This window comes from Carcharhinus amblyrhynchos, chromosome 12 (genome assembly GCF_965287045.1).
Source record: "Carcharhinus amblyrhynchos chromosome 12, sCarAmb.v2.hapA, whole genome shotgun sequence".
Lineage (NCBI taxonomy): Eukaryota > Metazoa > Chordata > Chondrichthyes > Carcharhiniformes > Carcharhinidae > Carcharhinus > Carcharhinus amblyrhynchos.
In genome coordinates this window covers 19,472,112-19,493,364 of record NC_137335.1, presented here as the reverse complement: position 1 = coordinate 19,493,364, position 21,253 = coordinate 19,472,112, and the positions used below count along the sequence as shown (strand labels likewise).

Sequence of the window (21,253 nt, the reverse complement as noted above, 5' to 3'; positions counted from 1 at the left end):
AGGAGATTTCGAGCATGAAGAGACAATTTGCAGAACTGCTGTCTGATATTGGTTTTGTGAAGGAAGGACTGAGAGCCAGATACATTGAGAAGATATCACCACAGGGAGGAGATGGAATTGTTGAAGCCACTGGCCAAGAGGTTAAAGAAATGTTTTTCCTTTTTAGGTTGTAGGAGCGTTTTCAGAGACTTAGGCAGGATTTCACAGCCTCGCTCATCCTGAAACTGTAAAATCCAGCTCGAGGTCAATGGACATTTCCATTGTCCTGCCCCTCGCCTGCTCCAAATCCGTGGCAGGCAGAGCAATAAAATTTCAGCCTATGTATTATGCTGGCTTTCATGTGGAGGATTTCCCTTCTTATTTATGGCTCAGCTAACACAAAGACTCGGGGAGACAGTATTCTGGTAAAAGACATTCTTTATTTTCCAAGCTTGGTCAACATACGAGGGAGAGCGATATGGGTCAGTTCCAAATCAACTCTGAAATTACATTACTCTTAGTCCTGCAATTATATCTAGTCCAGTTGGGTATGAGCCAATCATTACAAGTGTTGATTATATACCGCGGCCATTAATTCCTGGGTAGCATGGGCCTGCGTGATCAGCTCATGAATCTTCAGGGACTTATTCATAGTCTCCTGATGTTTACCGGATCCTCTTATCCGGTGTCATAGAGTTATAGAAACCCTACAGTGCAGAAAGAAGCCGTTTGGCTCATCGAGTCTGCACCGACCACAATCCACCCAGGCCTTACCCCCATAGCCCCACACATTTAACCACTAATCCCACTAACCTACGCATCTCAAGACACTAAGAGGCAATTTTAGCGTGGCCAATCAATCTAACCCACACATCTTTGGACTGTGGGAGGATACCAGAGCACCCAGAGGAAACCCATGTGTCCTTGGTTCAATGCGTATCCCATTCAGAAGGGCTATCTGGAGCCTCCTGATAAGAATTGTATCTCTTCGTTTGCTCAGCAGCAATATTGTGCTTTAACAAACGTAGTTCTTTTTCTTAACTACGCCCCATCGTGCCTTATGAGCATTATGTTGTTAACAAAGGCTTTAAATACAAAATATGTTTTCAAAAATACATGTCTAAATTCTCTAATCGTGGTTATATGTACTCCATGCAAGCAGTATATTTTAGGTGCTTTATAACTCTGTCTGTACCTTACTCCAATCTGCTGATCTTTGGTTCCAAACCATTCTGAGTCCCTTTACATGTATACTTCCTTGACTCATGGTATAATGCAAATTTGTGTTAGTGCCTGATGTTTAAAAAAAAACATAGACCATTCCAGGGTGATGTCAGGAAGCAATTCTTCACAAAATAGATAGTGTAAATCTGGGACTCTGTCCTCTGAAAAAGCTGTAGAGGCCAGGTCAATTGAAAATTTCCTAACTGAGATTAATAGAATTGTGTTAGACAGGGTATGAAGGAATCTCGAGCAAAGATAAGTCAGATGGAGTTGATCTAGGTGAATAGTGCAATAGGCTAAAAGGGTTGAATGGCCTATTATTCCAATTTTCCTATCTGGTATAATACAGACTGCTTGGTAATTTTTAGATGCATGCCCTAGCTGAGCTCATGTTGCCATCCCTTCATGTCCTCCCTGCTAATGCCTCAACTAATAATCAAGCGTGTCTTGTAGCAATCAACCATGCTGAAGAGAAGGGTTGCAGACACATCCTGTGTTTCGCTCAGTCAGGAGCAGTAGCAGTGGGCCCTAAATAAGGAAGTGTAGTTAGCTGGAAAAAGGTGAGCTTAATCCTTCCTATCACTTTCCACTCAGCACTGCTGTTAATGGACGTCAGTGGATACAAGATTGAGGTCAGAGTTGCTGAACAAGACTCACCAAGAAATCACTTGGGCCAAGAACCAAAGAGTGTCATCAGAGAAATAATATCCAAGTGGGAATTGCCAAATTGGTGGAGAAGGGATGACAGGAGATAAATAGCAAGGCTTCTGTTGTTTTTCAGTGTGTGGGGTATCAGATTGGTTATCGTCTATAAACTGGATTTTATTTTTGGACAATAACTGTTCGATCTTTGGTTTCTTCAATAATTTCTTCAATACCTCTAGAGTTTAATATCAATTATCTACCAGCTATAGTTCTAATATTTTAGCAATGTGCATTATATATGTCTGTGTATATAGATACATTTCTAATATATATGTAAAAACATATGTAGCAAGTTTTTTTTTAAATGCTTGCTTGTTTTAATCATCATGTCATGTCTAGTTCTGTTTTGTCAATTTGATCTTCTATTTTAGGCGAACTCCAATGCAGAAAACATGAAGTTAATTTCAGCAATACTGTGTGCTGCCCTCTATCCAAATGTAGTCCAGGTCAGTTCGGAATTTTTTAAAAATGTAACCGTACAATTTAATTAGAGTAAAAATGCTTAATTTTGTTTTTTGCGAGCTCAGATGGGTTGACTGAAAAAAGGAGCACAGCTTCCATTTTAAAGGATGGTAAAACTTTGACGTCAGAATTTTTCTTTATTAAAATTCGTGCTGAAAAAAGCTGCACCAAGCTCTGATTTCTAATTCCAAAGGTCTGAGCAAAGACATCATTTTAAGCATGGCCTGTGTTCTCTCTGGAACGAATGAATAAGGAAAATTGACAAAGATCAATACTGAAGGGTGTTATTCCTCAGAATATTGGAGTACTTTCTATATGGTGAGTCTCGAGGAACTGGAGATTTGGGAGTCCTAGTATACACTATTAAAACCAGTGGGGCCCTGATAATGTAATGTTGGCCTTTATTTCAAGGTGGCAGAAATATAAATGCATGTTCTGTTGCAGTTGAACAGATTCTTGTCTAACCCCATCTGGAGAACTGTGTTCATTTATGGGTTTTGCATCTCCGGGAAGATGTATGTAGTGGCCATGGAGGGAGTGCAGCGCAGGTACACCAGAGTAATACAAATACTAAAAGGGTTAAATTAGAAGGATAGGTTGCATAAACTTGGCTTGTATTTCTTTGATTGAGTTCAAGAGATTGATGTTTAAAATGGTAAAAGTTTTGATATATGGAGAAACTTTCCTTTGGTGGACAAATAACAAGGGGGCATAACTTTAAAATTAGAGCACAGTTGTTCAGTGGTTATGTGAGGAAGCACTTTTTCTAATTCAGGCAAGTGGAAAGAAATCTGGAACAGTTTCCCTCAAAGATGTTGAGGTGCAGATCAGCTATTTAGATGAATAGAACACCTGGCTTTTCACACAGATGTCTCAATTTGCAACTGAGTCAAGAGCTGATGCAAAGTGTAGCAGATGTCCCAAAACTTGTTCCATGTGACCAAAGTCTCAACCATACAGAAAGTGAACTGAACACATGAAATTTACTATTCTGTGTGACAATTCATTTTCTCTTCAGATACATTGCAAAATGATTATCTTAAACGTGTCAAACTTGCCCCTTTCTCTTGTAACTTGTTGCTCGTTGCTTCTGTTACACATCGACCTCCATCACAGCTACCTTTTTCTTGTCAGGTTTGATCGTAGTCTAGGGAACAAGCAAGTTGACTTCCAAGCATCTGCTGTTCTATAGATGGCCACTAGAAGGTGTGCAAGATTCACTTAAAATGGCTGGTTTTATTTTTGTTATTCTCTTAGGGAAAAGGGTCTGTCCTCTATTCTGCACTATTTCATGATGGCAAGGCAGAAATTTTAAGTGTATACTTGGACTCCCAAATGTCTTTACTCCTCCACAGTACCTCGAGACTCACCATATAGAAAATACTCCAATATTCTGAGGAATAACACCCTTCAGTGTTAATCCCCGTCAATTTTCCTTGCTCTTTAGCTCCACAGAGAACACAGCTGTGTTTGCTGTGTGGCAAATTGCAAATTCAAATGTCCATCCTATTGTTCAATGTCTGTAGTATTTAGAGCACAAAAGCAGGCCATTTGGTTCAACTGTCTCTGCTGTTGTATATGTTTCATTTGAACTTCTTCCCACATCGTTCAATCCTTCTATTCCTCTTGCCCATGTGTACTTACCTAGCATTCCCCTTAAATACATCTAAGCTATTTGCCTCAATCACTCCATGTGGTTTCATATTCTACCACTAAATTAAAAGTTTCACCTAACTTCTTTATATTGAATTTATTAGTGACTACCTTGAATTTATGGCCACTACTTTTGGTTTACCTCACAATTAGAAACATTTTTCCTGGCATCTTCCCGTCAAATTCTTCATAGTTTCAAAGATTGCTGTTGGCCATAACTTGGCCTCTCTTTCTAGTGAAGAAAAGCCTCCAGCTTGTTAAGTATTTTGGATAGTTAAAATCTCTCAGTTCAAATCATTACTATAAGTCATTTTTGCACCTTCATCCAGTATACTTGTCCTTTTTATAATAGGTAGACCAGATGTCTGGGCATTGCTTTTAAGTTTGTATTCAATCTTCTATGCACTGCATATATCACCTAGGACATTCATTTTATTGGCAGGGAGGAAGTCAACCATCTTTCCCTAACTTTCTAAGGAATAGTATGGCAATGTAACAAAAACACATAGGGTATTTGTATTATGGCTACCTTCATTAAGAATCAACTAGTTTTGACACATATAATGAAGCTTTTGAAAACATTTCTGAGCAAAATTATTAGTCACTTGGACCAATATGGATAATTAAAAAAAGCTAGCATGGACTGGTTACAGGCAAATGGCGCTTAACTAAGTTGATGAAGTAGTAACGAGGGTAATAAGATTGATATGATGTATATCGATTCAAAAACCGTTTGAAAAATGTGCCAAATAAAGTTGAAGCCCATGGAATAAAAGGGCAAGTGGATACAAAGTTGCCTGAGTAACAGGAAAGATGGGATAGTGGTGGATGGTTGTTTTTCAGACTGGGAGAAGGTATACAATCATGTTCCCAAGAGTTAGTATTGAGACAACTGCTTTTCTTGCTCTACATTAATGATGTGGGCTTAATTTTGAAATTTGAAGATGACACAGAATTTGGAAGTGTAGTAAACTGTAAGAAAGATGGCGATAACCTTCAAGGGGACATAAGTCGGTGGAATTGATGAACGTGGCGAGTGCAAGGTTTTACAGTTTGATATTTAGATATTTACTATAACTGCCATAACCTCCAGGGCTATGGGCCAAGTGCTGGAAAATGGGATTAGTGTAGTCAGATTTTTGTTGTCCAACGTAAACGCTTCTTTGCTGTAAATGTCTATGAAAATCTACTAAGAATGAGGAAAGACAATATGAAGTAAAGGGTGCAATTCCAAAGAGGTGCTGTAACAGTGCCAAGTTGAGAAAGTGATTAAAAAGAGATCTTGAGCTTTATAAATAGAGATATGGAGGGAGTACAAAAGCAAGGAGGTTATGATGAACCTTTATAGAACACAGTTTTGATCTCAACTGGAGTTATGTTCCTACTTCTGGGCACCACACTTCATAAAGACTTTAGAGCAGACTTAGAAAAAATTCAGGCGAATGGTTCCAGGGACAAGGGACCTCAGTCTGTAGAAGCTGGGATTGTTTGCTGAGAAGTAGAAGTTAAGCTTAGACTTGATGGAGGTGATCAACATCATGAGGGATCAACACAGAGTAAATAAACTGTTCCCATTGGCAAAAGGCCAAGAGTCAGACAACACATATTTAAGGTGATTGCTTAAGAGCTAAAGGTGACGTGGGAAAAAGCTTTTACATGCAGCGTGTAGTTATAGTCTGGAATACACTGCTTGTAAAGAGGGTGGAGGAGAGTCAATTAGGGCTTTCAGAAGGGAATTTGCAGGGCAACAGGGAGAAAGGCAGGAGGATGGAAGAAGCTAAACTACACTTACAAAGAACTGGCACGGGCTTGGTAGGCTAACTGGCCTCCTGCTGTGCTGTAACCAACCACTCGATTATTATAATATCATTGAATGGATATAAAATTGAATGCAAGTTTTCAACATGAACCATTTCTCAGATTTATCAAATGCTGAAAGCCACTTCAAGAATTATTTAACAATGTTCCTTCTCAGAATGTGTGAATATTACGATCCCCATAGAGACTGACAACTTTAAAAAAAATTGTTTTCCCAATCGCTAACTTAAAACAAGACGGTTACTGTAACTTAACTAAAATCAACAATCACTAACCATTACTTAGTGGACAACTGATAATCTAAAATATCTCTTATAAGTGCCTGAACACGGCTGGTAACCCCACGCAACATTTACACATTAGAGCACAGTCTTGCAGAATTGCAGTCTTTACAGGAATCAGTCCACAGTCATTCCTTGCTTCCAACAGTTCACTTTTCTTTGTTTTTGCTGAGTCATAACTTGAAAGTCATTTCCCTCAGTTGACTGGAAATCCCCAGACTTCTTGCAGCAAAGCCCACTCCAGTGATTCCTTCTCTCAACTTTGCTGGGTGAATTTTCCAGTGTTCTTAAAATCTGTGCACATTCTGTCACTTTACCCAGCATTCTGCCTGATAGCTAGCACAGAAGCAACATTTCCCTGCTGCTTACGATGGCAGCTGCTTTCCTCCCCCTCACGCACTCTCTCTCTCGTATTCGCATTAACATGTTCTCTCTCCCTGCCTGAACGCCTGTAAATCTACCCATAGCAAGGCCAATATTGTGTCCTTTGTTTTCAAATGTTGAACCTGGCACATGCATTTCACCAGCACTCCATCTGGGTGTCCTATTCTCCTGGTAATTAGGCCACATTGGTTTATTGCTGGCAGAACTAGCTGGAGATCACATGTTGCTTTTTTACCTTGAATTAAAAGAGATCACCTAAAACAAAACCATCTTATAAAACCTCGCATTATGAACAAGAGTGGCAAACAGAGCAAGTCTATTGATGCAGTAGGGAGAAAATCGAGATGTGTAGGTTCAATGCTGCGTTGTGTCTGAAGACAAATTAAAACCTCTGGGATCATTCTCCGTAGTAATCCAGCACTTTTGATAAAGGGGGGAAAACATTGAAGAAAAGGAGGGGGATCCATAATACAGATCAACTTGAAAATATTAATTTTCTTGTACCTAGGTGATCACTCCTCAGAGTAAGTACGCGCAGACTATGTGTGGCGCATTAAAAGTGCTGCCAAAACCAGAAGAACTGCACTTCGTCACAAAGAATGATGGAAATGTCCACATCCACCCATCTTCGGTGAATTATCAGGTCAGTGTATATGCATTTTTCCCAATGAAAGGTCACTGGGTGCCAGCAGAAGCAGACCCATGCCTAGCTCCTAAGTATGGATTCATCAGTCAAGGAAGATTTTCTGTTGAAGTTCATAAGTTATAGGAGCAAAATTAGGCTATTTGGCCCATCACGTCTGCTCTGCCATTCGATCATGGCTGATATGTGCCTCCAGCCCATTCTCCTACCTTTTCCCCATAATCTTTCAACCCATTACTAATTAAAAATCTGTCTAACTCATCCTTAAATTTACTCAGTGCCCCAGCAGCCACCACTTCAGGGTAGCAAATTCCACAGATTCACAACCCTTTGGGAGAAGCAATTTTTCCTCAACATTGTTTTAAATTTGCTACCCCTTATCCCAAGACTATGACCTCTCACCCCAGAATGCCCCACCAGCGGAAGCATCCGCTCCACATCTACTTTATCCTTACCTTTTATCATCTTGAATACCTCAATTTGATCTCCCCATGTGTCCGACTGCATTCCTTAAAACTAATAAATGGAATCATAGAACCTTGAAGCACAGAAGAGGCTAGTCAGTTAGTCTTGCCTGTACTGGGTCTTGGAAAGAGATTTCAATTAAGTCTAAAAATTGTTCTTCCCACAATCCTAAAAATATTTCTTTTTCAAATATTTATCCAACTCCTTTTTGCAAGGTACAATTGAATTTGTTACTCTTCCATTATAAAAAAGGGTAGATTCAATTATCCTTTTATTCCTTTGCAAATTATCTCAAATCTGTCTTCTGTGTTTACTGGTCCTCTTGCCAGTGGAATCAGTTTCTCCTTGTTTCTTTTATCAAAATTGTTCATCATTTATTAAATCCTTTTGCCTTCTCTTCCCTAAAGAGAACACCGCAGTCTCTCAAGAAATGAAAGGGTACAAGTAATTACTACAAATGTTCTAAATTTGACAATAATTACTACAATACTCTAAAGTAATGTCTCTTGTAAAATGAACAGACTCTTGATAAGTTAGCCAGGACAACTGCAATCTCGCAATTGTCTTCCAGTGATGATTGAGCACTAAGCGTATTGAGATATTTCCAAGATGTAACAACAACCTCAATTGGTAAAGAAAAATAACTTGAAAATAAAGCACCTTTCATCTCTGCCAGATGTCCTAAAGCAGTTAAAATACAAGAAGGTACTTTTAGAGTATTAGTCACCGTTGTAACATAGGAAAAATGATCGTACAGTCGCACAACAGTAAATGACCAGGTGATCTATTTGTGAAGGTAAATATTGGTCTTGATACCAAGGAGAACATCCCAGCTCTTTTTTGAACGACTGCTGTGGGATCTTTTATATTTTCCTAAGGGGGTGGATTTGACACAAGTCGTTATTGTCTTTCACATGATTGTGCAAGTGAAAACTCGGACCACAATGTTTAATCTGCAGCATCAATTGAATCTAGATTAAGTGTGCTGTGCGTTTTGCCTGCAAATGAGTTATAGACATTTGTTTTGCTCAGTTCACACTTCACCACTGATGGTACACAGTCCATTCAATTTTTACAACTGAAAGGTGCATCCCTTGATTATGCTAATCCTTGAATATTGCTTTTCAAAATGTATCTCTCTTCTTTTAAGTATTAGCAGTCATAAAAGTATGTATCTCAAGAAGTTCTGTGATTCTGCTCAAAAGAACAGTGGGATGTTCTGTTCATAGCACACAATGTGTAGGAACTGGTATGGCAATGAGGATCTCTCGCCTCAGATGATGACAGTCAGTATTAGGAGGAAGAGTTTAGTATTTCCTGGTACAATTCAAGTCATGTGCGAAAGCAAAAAGTAAGGAAGTGTATTTTTAAATGTACAGTAATTCCCGTTTAGATTGTGATTGTAACAGCAATATTGCAGCTTACCTGGTCGGTGGGCCATGAGAGTCACGTGGTGGTGGTGGTGGTGGTGGTGGTGGCGGTGGCGGTGGCGGCGGCGGTGGTCAGTTTGAAAACCACTGCTTTAAACAAAAGTCTGCCACAGAATTTTCATGATGTTAGTGCTTCCTGCAATCATGCAACTTAAACTGAATGTTCCATTGAGGAGCAATGTCTCCCAAAATCCCTGCGGCATTGATGCATAGGGTGTCAGCCCAAGGCTTGGTGGCAGCAAACGTACCTCTAAGTCAGAAGTTTGTGGGTTCAAGCACCCCTGCTGAGACTTGAGTGCAAAGACTAGCATAATGCTCCTAGTCTGTTACTGAGGGAGGGCTGCAATGTTGAAGATATAAAATAAAAGATTGTAGGGCACTATTTTGAAGAGGTGAAGATGAGTTCTTCTGATGACCTTGAGAATATTTATCTCTCAATCAACATAGCCAAAACTGGTCTTTATCTCATTGCTGTTTGTGGGATTTGCTGTGCGTAAATCGGCAGCAGCATTTCCTACATTAATTACATGGACTACACTTCAATAATAGTTCATTAGCTATAAAGTGCTTTGGGCCGAAGGGCCTGTTTGTGCTGTCGTGTTCTATGGAATGTCAATAATGATTAATTTTTGTTTGCTTAAATAATACATTTTCAGTGATCTGCCCTACATAAAGAACATGGATATTAAATCATTCACCATATTTGAATCCTAGGTCCGGCACTTTGAAAATCCTTATTTGGTGTACCACGAGAAGGTGAAAACCAGCAGAGTATTTCTGCGAGACTGCAGCATGGTTTCTGTGTATCCTCTGGTGCTGTTTGGGGGTGGCCAGGTCAGTGTGGAACTCGAGTTGGGACAGTTCATCATCTCCCTTGATGATGGATGGATTCGATTTGCTGCTGCTTCCCCTCAGGTAAGGAGGCATTACAGCATTGAAAGTAATTTGTTATTTCTTTGAAATTATCATTCTATGAATGAAATTGAAACTGAACAGTGCCTTGCCAATAGTGACTTGCCAATAGTGATTCATCTGTAAGTTACAGGTTGTGTAGATAGGAAGATCCTGCATTCCACCATTGTGCTAAATTATCTGACTCCACTGCCTGAAGTATTAAAACGTGGGTAATTAAAGCTGTCATCATTCTCTTGGTCTGGAGAGAAGAAGGAATAGTGATCCTGACTGTTACCTGGAAAGTATACTGGGTGCATTCAGGATCGAGTTTGGCAATAATGCCAACTTATGGAACAATCAGTCATCAGTCACTTGTGTCTACATCTGGGGAATGATCACTTAAGGACGACACTAAAAAGTGTTTTGCTACAGCAGAAAGAGTCAGGTAACTATTGAGAGGATGAAAGGACGGGAAAAAAGACATTTTCTCCAGTGAGGGAGGGAGGGAAGGAGGACAAGTCAATTCTGATTAATCATATGCCTCAGTGTATCAAGATAGACAACTCAGTCAGGCATCTGCCATTCTCTGTTTTGAGGAGGGAGGGCTTTGAAAGGTGAAAAGCAGGTGTTTCACAATTCTTCTACTGTTATCCATGCCCTCTTGTTACTCAAAGTTGGGTTAAAGAATTCAGTAATAATGTATTAGTATTAAGATCTATTCAAGGCTCAGTCCTCCAGGGAGCACATTCTAACCATGACAGCTGTGATAGAACATAACATAATAAGAAATAGGAGCAGGAGTAGGCCATCTAGCCCTTCGAGCCTGCCCCGCCATTCAATAAGATCATGGCTGATCTGTCGCTGCTCAGTTCCACTTTCCTGCCCTCTCCCCATAACCCTTAATCCCCTCTCTTATCAAAAACCCATCAACCCGCGTCTTAAAAATATTTAGCGAGGAAATTCACTGCTCACAAAGTTGTCTCCTCAACACTGGCAAGACCAAAGGTTGGGTGACTGCTTTGCAGAACATCTCCATTCTCTCTGGATGTATGATTCTGAGTTTCTAGTGTCCTGCCATTTTAATTCTCCATTTTGCTCTCATACTGACATCTCTGCCCTTGGCCTGCTGCACTGCTCCAGTGTAGCTCAAAGTAAGCTTGAGGAATAGCACCTCATCTTTGCACTTTGCAACTTCCCAGACTCAGCAATGAGTTCAACAACTTTAGACCGTAAACTCTGTCCTCCCGTTTTGTTTTGTTTCCTTTCCTATGCATGCTTCGCTTGTTCTTTTACTTTTGTTTTCAGACAGTAGCACACCTGCTCTCAGGACATCTTCTGTTTCTTTCCTTGCCCCATCATCATTCCCTTTGTTCTTATAAAACTAACCTCTGTCATTTAATCTCTTCCACCACATTACAAACCTTCCTTTAATCCATGACCCATCCACACCTTGCTCAAAACCAGTTGACATATCTTTAGGTGTATCCAATTTGATGAAAGGTCATTGACCCGAAATGCTAGATCTGCTTCTCGCCCCAGATGTTGTTAGACCTGCTAAGTATTTCCTGCATTTTGTTTTTATTTTAGAGTATCATGAACTGGTGTTTCCTTTTAATCTTACCCACTTGACTACTGATAGTGTCACTTTAAAGTTATTTCTCCTCCAACTTTCATCCTCTCAATAGTTAGCTGACTCTTACTGTTGCACAGCTCTGTAGCAAAACACTTTTTAGTGTCGTCCTTAAGTGATCATTCCCCAGATGTAGACACAAGTGATTGATGACTGATTCTTCCACAAGTTGGCAATATTGCCAAACTCAATCCTGTCATGTTTCAATTTGCTGGATTACTGCAAGCCAAAATGTTATTATCTAATGTGCTTTTGAATTAATCAATTTTGTTGACCACTTGACTGTTCTCTCACTGAGATAATATTCCTCAAAATTAGTTTTTGTATTTGTATACAAGTGTCTACTGGATTCTATTGTTCTCATGGTGATGTGACCTTTCATGATCTATATTATCTAATCTCCTTAGAATCCTAAAACAGCAATCATACCACTTCCCAAACTTTTCCCTTCTAGCAAGAGCATGCTCAATGTACAAATTCTTAATACAATCCCTCCGTTGCCTCAATCATGCGAGTTGCTCTCTTTTGTATCTTTTCAGTAGCTGCAATATTTGTTTGATACAGTAGCATGCGGAACTGTACATAGTATTCCAAGTGTGGTCATACTAATGATTTGTATAGTGGCAGACTTAACCTTCTGTTTCACCTCAATATGGGCTTTATAATAATCCCAACATCCAATATGCTTTCGTCACTGACACCAAGCTTTGTTGCAATTACTTCAATTTCGGATTTCATGATCTCCATGCATTTTTGGTACATGTTATTTTCTATTTAACTAACTGTACCTTCTTAGATATTTTGTCCCTACTTGAAGCAGTTTGCTTCACACTCTAACACTGCTTTACATTCTAACACTAATCTCAAGTATATTCAAACCCTCCTGAAGCTTACCCTGTTCAGCTTTGCAATGTACTGACCTCACTAGCTTTGTATCATCTGCAAAGTTCACCACTGTTCTTGTGACTTCTAGCTCCAGATCATATGAATAGAGAGAGAAGAGGTTTCAAACAAAATGCACTGAGACCTCATTAGTAATATTACCCCAGGCTGATGACAAATCCTGTATCATTATCTACTCATTGTAAAATACTTCCACTGATTCCCACTTACTTTATTTTCAATTCAAGCTTTTCCGGAGGCTCCATATCAAGGATCTTATTGAAATCCAAATATGCCACATGCTTGTTTGTTACGGTCTCAAAGAAAATCAATAAATTAAATTGCAAGACCTCCCCTATGTGGATCTATATTGACTATATTTTAAGATTTTAATTATGCCGATCTTTGATCTTTAATAAGAATCTCCAAGTCTTTACACACAATAGATGTCAAACTTGCTGGTCTGACATTTCTTGGGTTATTTTTGATACTTTTTAAAAAAGAAAATAATACTTCTTTCTCTGGACATCAGCACTCAGCAATATCTGGAAGATTTGTATCAGAGTTCCTCCTGTCAACAATCATTAGTACCACTGGCTTAATGTACTGACAGTTTTCAGAGAGGCTTGGTATGAAATTGGTAAATTACTTTTCAGAGCTTGAGGTTTCTACTTTGACAAATAAGTGATGAGAATGGATTTATTTCATCACTTTTCCTTTGAAGTGAGCAATTTTGCAATGTCAGTTTTTTTAAGTCTCCGATGACGGGGAACAGATATGCTTGTTACCTTAGGTAAACCTCTCGAGTCAAAATTACATTTTAGATTTTTCTTGGCAATTAAATATTCAGAAGACATGTTTGGTTATCAAACAGTGCTGTTATAAACTGGGACTTGAGCAAATATTCAGCAACATCTTAACACACACTGAGGCTCTTCTGTGGCCTACATTGAAATTATAGACAGGAATTGGACAAACTATTTATTTTGAGTGGCTTTATTTTTTAAACCTGTAGCATTAAAATAAGCTCTTATGTTAATCTTAGTATGGTTTATAGATAAAGCATTCACATTAATGGTTCAGGTAAAATAATAAGGCGGCTTAAGCTTTTGATATCTATAGGCTTGTTTTGATTGCCCAAAGAGGCTAAAAAGAAATTTTAATTTTTTTTCCCCTCCTTGGCTGGAGGTTGTATCAGATATTTCACCTGCCTCAGGAAACTACATGACGCAAGGTGGGTAGGAACCCAAGAATTCACAACAATATGGGAAAGGCTAGATAAAACAGCGAATCTTCTGCTGTCCTTCATTTTCCTAGCTTCCTATGTATGTATAGATGCCTACATATGCAATCTCCTTTTAACCAGTAATTCTGCTTTCTCTTGTACTATACCCAGATTGCTGAACTAGTTAAAGAGCTTCGCTGGGAATTAGACCAGCTGCTGGAAGATAAAATCAAGAAACCTAATATGGACTTATGCACTTGTCCACGGGGGTCACTCATCATTGACATGATTGTGAAACTAATAACCACTCAGTGATGATCAAGGGGGAAAAGATTTCCTGCTGACGTGACATTCAAAAGCATCAAGAAGTTGCAGGGAAAGCTGGTCAGCCATTTTCACTACCTTCCCAAACACTGGCAGCTGAATTTGGATGTGTTCTCCTTGCAAGCTCTTAGGATGAAAATAGAAATGATTGAACTGCTTGGTCCAGCAACATTATGTAAGCACAAATATTTGAAAGAGCACAGCAAGTAAAAACCTACTGGATCTATTAATAAAGGATATGTTACTGACAAACTTGGATCCACAATAACTTTGTAATACACGTCACTTGCTGTTCAACAAAGGGTGCACATGGAAGCCTGCGGACTCTGTGGATTATTATCATTGTAAATTTGCCAGCCAAAATCTTAACATGCCTATGGGGTGAAGTTAACCAATTTCCAAATTGTAGAACATAGCTTTCCCCAGAGAAATGCCTGCTGACATTGGTTTTGCATCATGAAGTGATTGTTGCTACAGTTTAAGATTTTAGTTGATTGACCCATTCACAAAGCATTTGCATCTGCCAGAAGAAGAATACAAAATGCATGACTTTGATTGTCACACTTCCCTCCCTGCGACATTGGTCAAAGAAATATTAAGAGTTAAGAAATAAACATCAATCTTTAAAATACTCTCCAGTAACTAAATGAACTGTGTGAAATTTGTTGCACTTTAAGGTGTATTGAAATATAAATTAGTACCATAAATCCTTAATTAAAATCAGTATATATTTGCATTACATATTGTTCTTGCAAAATGTCTTTGTTCTGTGTTGTGTGGTGCTTTTACAGGTTAATGAGCAGGTGCTCACTTTAATGGAGAACTAGCTCAAATGCAGCTTGATAGCTGGAGGTAAGTAGAGCAAGGAATGGTAAGGTAGTAGGCTGTTATTGGACTAGTAACATGGAGGTCTGAACTAATGATCTGGAGACGAGTTCAAATTCCAAAATGATGGTTCTGAATTTAAATTTAAATCTGGAATAAGAAGCTGGTATAAGTAACATGACTGTGAAGCTATTAGATTGTCATAAAGGCCAATTTAGTTCAATATTGTCCTTTCAAGAAACCTGTCACATTTACCTGGTGTAACGTATGTGTATACTCCAGATACACAGCAATGTGGTTGACACTTAAATCTTTTCCTCTTCAAAATGGTACTGTTGAATCTTTTACTTTACTGTCCAAAAAGGCTGGCACTTAACGTGTCATCTGAAATACTGTACTTCCTCTAGATTTTGTCTGGCACCTGTTGAAGTGCAGCTTTCAATTATATTCATAAAATGTCTAGAAACTAAGAGAAAAGGATTTTGAAATAAATTGAATGCGACGGAATAAAACAAACATTTAGAAACCTATATTTAGTGTCACTGAGATGTATCCTTACTCTGTGCAATGAACATAAGAACATAAGAAATAGGAGCAGGAGTAGGCCATCTAGCCCTTCAAGCCTGCCCCGCCATTCAACAAGATCATGGCTGATCTGAAGTGGATTAGTTCCACCTTCCCGCTTTCTCCCCATAACCCTTAATCCCCTTGCATACCAAAAACCTATCCGCCCGCATCTTAAATATATTTAGCGAGGTAGCCTCAACCACTTCAATGGGCAGAGAATTCCAGAGATTCACCACCCTTTGAGTGAAGAAGTTCAACCTCAACTCCGTTCTAAACTGTCCCCCCCTTATCTTGAGGCTGTGCCCTCTAGTCCTGCTGTCCTTTCTGATCGGGAAGAACCTCTCCACCTCTACCCTATCCATCCCTTTCATCATCTTATACGTCTCAATGAGATCTCCCCTCATCCTTCTAAACTCTAATGAGTACAAGCCCAGTCTATTCAGCCTCTCCTCATAGCTCAACCCCCTCAACTCCGGTATCAGCCTAGTGAACCACCTCTGCACTCCCTCCAAGGCCAAAATATCCTTGCGCAGGTGCGGCGACCAAAACTGCACACAGTACTCCAGCTGCGGCCTCACCAGTGCCCTGTACAGTTGCAGCAAGACCTCCCTACTTTTATATTCAATCCCCCTCGCAATGAAGGCCAGCATCTCATTTGCCTTCCTGACCACCTGCTGCACCTGTAGGCTGGGTTTTTGCGACTCATGCACAAGGACCCCCAGGTCCCTCTGCACTGTAGCATGCTGCAGCTTTTTGCCCTGTAAGTAGTAGTCCTTCCTACCATTATTCCTACCAAAGTGGATAACCTCACACTTGCCAACATTGTATTCCATCTGCCAGGTCCTCGCCCACTCGCTCAGCCTGTCTAGATCCCTCTGCAGACTTTCCACACCCTCCGCACAATTTGCCGTTCCACTTATCTTTGTGTCATCAGCAAATTTCGACACCATACACTCGGTTCCCTCCTCCAGATCATCTATATAAATGGTAAATAGCTGAGGCCCCAGCACCGATCCCTGGGGCACTCCACTAGTCACCAACCGCCAATCCAAATAGCACCCATTGACACCCACTCTGCCTCCTATTTGACAGCCAATCCCCTATCCACGCTAACACCCTACCCCCAACTCCATGCCCCCTAACCTTCTGTAACCTTTTGTGCGGCACCTTATCAAACGCCTTCTGAAAATCAAGAAACACTACATCCCCCGGTTCCCCTCTATCCACCGCACTAGACACATCCTCATAGAATTCCAATAAATCCGTCAGACACGACTTCCCCTTAACAAAACCGTGCTGCGTCTGCTCTATCAAACAATTCTTCTCAAGATGCCTTGCTATTTTCTCCTTGATTATGGATTCAAGCATTTTTCCTACAATGGACGTTAAACTTACTGGCCTATAATTCCCTGCCTTTTGCCTGCTACCTTTTTTAAACAGCGCCGTAACATTAGCCGTTTCCCAATCTTCTGGCACTTCCCCGGAATCCAGCGAGGTTTGGAAAATAATCACCAAGGCATCCACTATCACCTCCGCCATTTCCTTCAGAACCCTTGGATGCATTCCATCCGGTCCTGGGGACTTGTCCACCATCAGTCCCTCTAGTCTGTCGAGCACTGGCTCTCTAGTAACAATGATCTCATTCAGGCCCTCCACTCCTACCATCTTTCCATCGTTAACACCCAGCAAACTATTCGCGTCCTCCTCCGTGAAGACCGAAGCAAAAACATTATTCAAGGCCTCAGCCATTTCCTCATCCCCCACCACTAAATCCCCCTCTCTTCCTCTAAGGGTCCAACATTCACCCTAGCCAGCCTTCTCCTTTTTATATATTTATAAAAACTCGTACTATCCTTTTTTAATGATACCCAATCCTTTATTGACATGAACTTTGACAAAGGACTACAAGATTCACATCTATATTTTTGTTGTAATTAATTATTGTGTAAATTTTTAAAATGGGCTCACCAATGTGATTTTTGAAATACTTTGTTTCCATGCATTTTAAATCTGTGTTGTAGTCTTTTTTTTTCTTCTTTCCATCCCTTTCTACTTCTTTTGAGTACAACTGCCTCTGATCCAGGAACACTTCTGATATTTCTGCTGGTGAGATCAATGGTGCTGAAGACTTCCTGTTGGTAGCAGTGATGTTGCCCATATTTGTTCCTTTAGCAGATTCTGTAGCGACTGATTAAGAGCAGAACCTACAGCGCAAGCTCGCTGCTGAATATACTGATGCATTCAGGTTCAAATAATTTGTTTAAGGAACAACTAATTCAAATATATGTGTTGCCCAGATAGGAAATTAAAAGCCATTTTGTTATGGCTGTTTGCATCCTTTTCCATTGTATATTTTGCACAATGGGGTTTAGGTGTATGGGCAGGAAACTGAGCAAAGCATTTGAAGATTTTACTACAGATATGGATCATGTGGCTCATGTTACACTGGTCATCCCTGCATCTGATTGTGTTAACCACTTGTAAATATCTGAGTACAAGCCTGAGGATAAAACTGTCTCTCCAATGTCTCGGAGGAACCCTGTGAAATAGTAAAGTGGCAGGTTTTTTTTTCCCTAGAGAATAACTGGGACAATGCTGAATGGTAGTTGATAAACTAAAATTACCTCAATAGTACACATTCAGGAAGATCTAGTTGCAGACCCCATGTTTCAAAAGAAATTTACCCTATTTTGGAATAGTATTTAAACTTGTCTGGTTTCTCAATGTACCAGGCACAAAGATTGGTTTAACAGCTGCAAAATAATTTTTTGAATGTATTCCTATACCTCTTTATAGATTACAAGATAAATATGGAAGAGAAAAATTGTTCATCTTTTACCTTATAATGGTCTTATTTGCTGCATCCAATTGTTATTCAATTTTTGTCTCTGCTCCACCACCTGGTAGTCCCCATTCCTTGTGTTGATCACTGTTTATGTGAAAAGAATTTACCAATTGGCACTGACACCAAGGGTCAAGTGTATGGCTATTTTCTGCACTGTCTCCAACGTATGAACACCTCTTGTTTCTTGGTGGCTAAATATGGCTATATGATTTGAGCCACTGTACAGTTTGGTCAATATTTCATTTAGACTGCTCTGTTACAGTTTTGGTGGTATATTTCAATGATCAACTGCTTTTGTTGATTGCAGCTTTGTATTGAATAGACATGTCAAAAGCCAAATCCACCAGAACTTGGAGGTCCTACAAGCCTTCCAAAGGGCATTTGACCAAGGTTGAAAGTCCATGTCCACTTTTTTAAATAAGTCGAGGAGTTGGTTCAAGTAGGATTTGCTGCTCCTAATACTCCTATGACAGCTATTTTAGTGTCTTATTGTACAGGTAATCTTCACATTTACTCCTGATAATTTCCTTCATCATGTTGGATGGAGTTTAATTAAAGCTCACGTTTGCAGCCATCTTGTGGTTTATTTTTAATCACTTTTTAACTAGTTATTTTGGATTGTTTCCAATCCAGTATTATCTCCCTACTATCTACTGACTTCTTCATGAATATCTCTCAAATGTCCTTGATAGTCTCAACTCTCTATGGGATTTGTTTTAAGTCCTCGCTGCTTATTTAGACTTCCCTTCATCTTTAGCGAAGTTGTAAATTTTGTTTTGAACTTCCCCAAAAAAGCAAGTTGTTCACATCTTACATTGTGAATATATGCAAACTATTTTTGTGCTAGTCCTCAATTTCACATCATATTGCAGCTTTTATTCTTCTCACATCTTCTGACGGTCACTTTGCTCTTAAAGTACTGAATCAATGTGTAATTCAATTAATGTTATATTTTGCCAAGTCTCACTTTATCCTTCTGATCAAAGAATCCTATCCACTTTCTCCCTACAGGATTCATAAGATTGTTTCCCTTTTTAATTTGTTAGCTACTCAATTTAGAGTCAAACTTACTTGGTCTCAGCTTGCTATTGAGATTTGTATTTGTCCTACATGCACAGCATTATTCTTTCAAAGATATTCCATGCATGCTATGGTAAGTTGTTGAAAAACCTCTTCAAAATCCATTGGATGAAACATTGAGTCAAGATTTTGGATCATACCTTTTAAATTTGCTCTGTGGCGTTCCTTAAAAGAACTAGTAGAAATTGATGCTTCAGGTGTGCTTCTTGAGGACGGCACAGTGGTTAGCACTGTTGCTTCACAGCGCCAGGGACCCGGATTCAATTCCAGCCTCTGGTGACTGTGTGGAGTTTGTACGTTCTCACTATGTCAACATAAGTTTCCTCCTACACTCAGATGCAAGGGTTAGGTTGATTGGCTATACAAAATTGTGCCTTAGTGGCAGGGGAATTAGCAGGATAAATACATAGGGTTATGAGTATAGGCCCTAGGTGGGATTGCGATTGGTGCAGGCTCAATGGGCTGAATGGCCTCCTGCACTGTAGAGATTAAGGGTAGCTCAATGTCACTTATGAAAAGGCCCAGTCTTGGAAATTTCTATGGTCTCCCTGACATGCTTTGTATGCCAGTGCATGATGGACAAGTGTAAAACTGGACCATTCGATGTGGTGGTTATTGAGTATACTGTGTTTGATCCTTGAATGTAAGCTGCGGCCTGTTTTCCACAATGTAGACTAGATTACAGGCATTTGGTATGCTGTAACTTCCTGCTTTATTAAGAGATGGTTTCTTGTGTGTGGGAATAAAGGACACAGTGAAGCTTCTGATAAGATTTGTCCACAAGGGACTGACTCTTGTCTTAGTGGAAATAATTGTTGTAGAACAGAAGTAGTTGTTATGGAGCATGTTCATCTTGTGTAAATAAAATCCATTGAGTTGAAGTGTAGACTTAAACATTACAACAAAATCTTTGCTATATTGTCACTGATTGTGTAAGCTCTCCTAATGATTGTATTGGAGTGTTTGAAGGATGTTCGCCAAGATTACAACCTATACCTCAAATCAACAATAGAAGTCTGACAAATCATCAAAGAAATTTCACTCCACCTTTTAAAACACCATCTCATAATAATGTTAGTTCAACATTATTACAATTACACAGTCCCTCTAAGGCTTTTCCTTGCCTGGTTGATGGTTGAAAACTCTACTTACTGTGACGATCCACAACATTAAATGGGAGATGAGGCAAATTGCCTATTTTGACAGATCCTTGAAGAAAATATTCCTTCACCAAAACGTAATCAGGTCTTTCAGTGGTAGCTGATCTATGTACCAAGTTTCATTGAAATCCATTTATTAGTGAAAACATTACTTCCACGCTACGCCCCAAGTTGCGATTGTGGACTTGTCTACAGTGGGGAAAACAGGCTGCGGCTTGTACCCTAGAGTCCAGGAATATTAAACCTGCTTCAACAATAGTGAATGGGATAAGTCAGCTATCATCGAACACACCCAACTTAAAATCCACCACATCCACTTGCTTAATTCTAGATTTAGCCCATCTATTTTGTAGAGACATACAAGATGTGTTAGGAAGGCCCTGGGAATCTACCATGATCGCACTTCTCCCAAGACAATGGCTTCTCAGCAGTGACTTATAGCTCTCTTTACCTAAGAAACAGCACTGCCTGTTCTGTACAGTCAACCAATCCACTGTAGGAACATTAACATATTCTGATCTATTACAAACAAGTGGTCTGACCCATCAGCAGTAAGTACTCAAACTATATATTCCACTGTATCTAACACCTCTTTCTCTATTCCACTCATTCTCCAACATCCAGATCTAATAGTCCTTCAAAGGAATTTGTTAAGGTAATAACAGCTCTTTTCGGAGCAAATTACACAAGTGTGTAACCATAAAATCATACCATCTCATCATGAAAGCATTCAAACAACTTTTAACTGGCAGAAGATATTCATTCATTCTTTGGATA

General features: G+C 39.5%; 1 protein-coding gene across 1 annotated transcript in view; it reads left to right on the top strand.

The window, feature by feature from the left end:
- Positions 1 to 15,321, top strand: part of dhx57 (DEAH (Asp-Glu-Ala-Asp/His) box polypeptide 57) — a 76,126-nt gene extending 60,805 nt beyond the window's left edge. The window contains exons 21-25 of the mRNA XM_080200164.1: positions 3 to 140; positions 2,280 to 2,354; positions 7,015 to 7,149; positions 9,759 to 9,959; positions 13,847 to 15,321. Of these exons, the coding sequence (XP_080056290.1) occupies positions 3 to 140; positions 2,280 to 2,354; positions 7,015 to 7,149; positions 9,759 to 9,959; positions 13,847 to 13,990 (693 nt within the window). The 3' untranslated portion in view covers positions 13,991 to 15,321. The remainder of the gene's footprint in view (positions 1 to 2; positions 141 to 2,279; positions 2,355 to 7,014; positions 7,150 to 9,758; positions 9,960 to 13,846) is intronic.
- Positions 15,322 to 21,253: the final 5,932 nt, after the last annotated feature.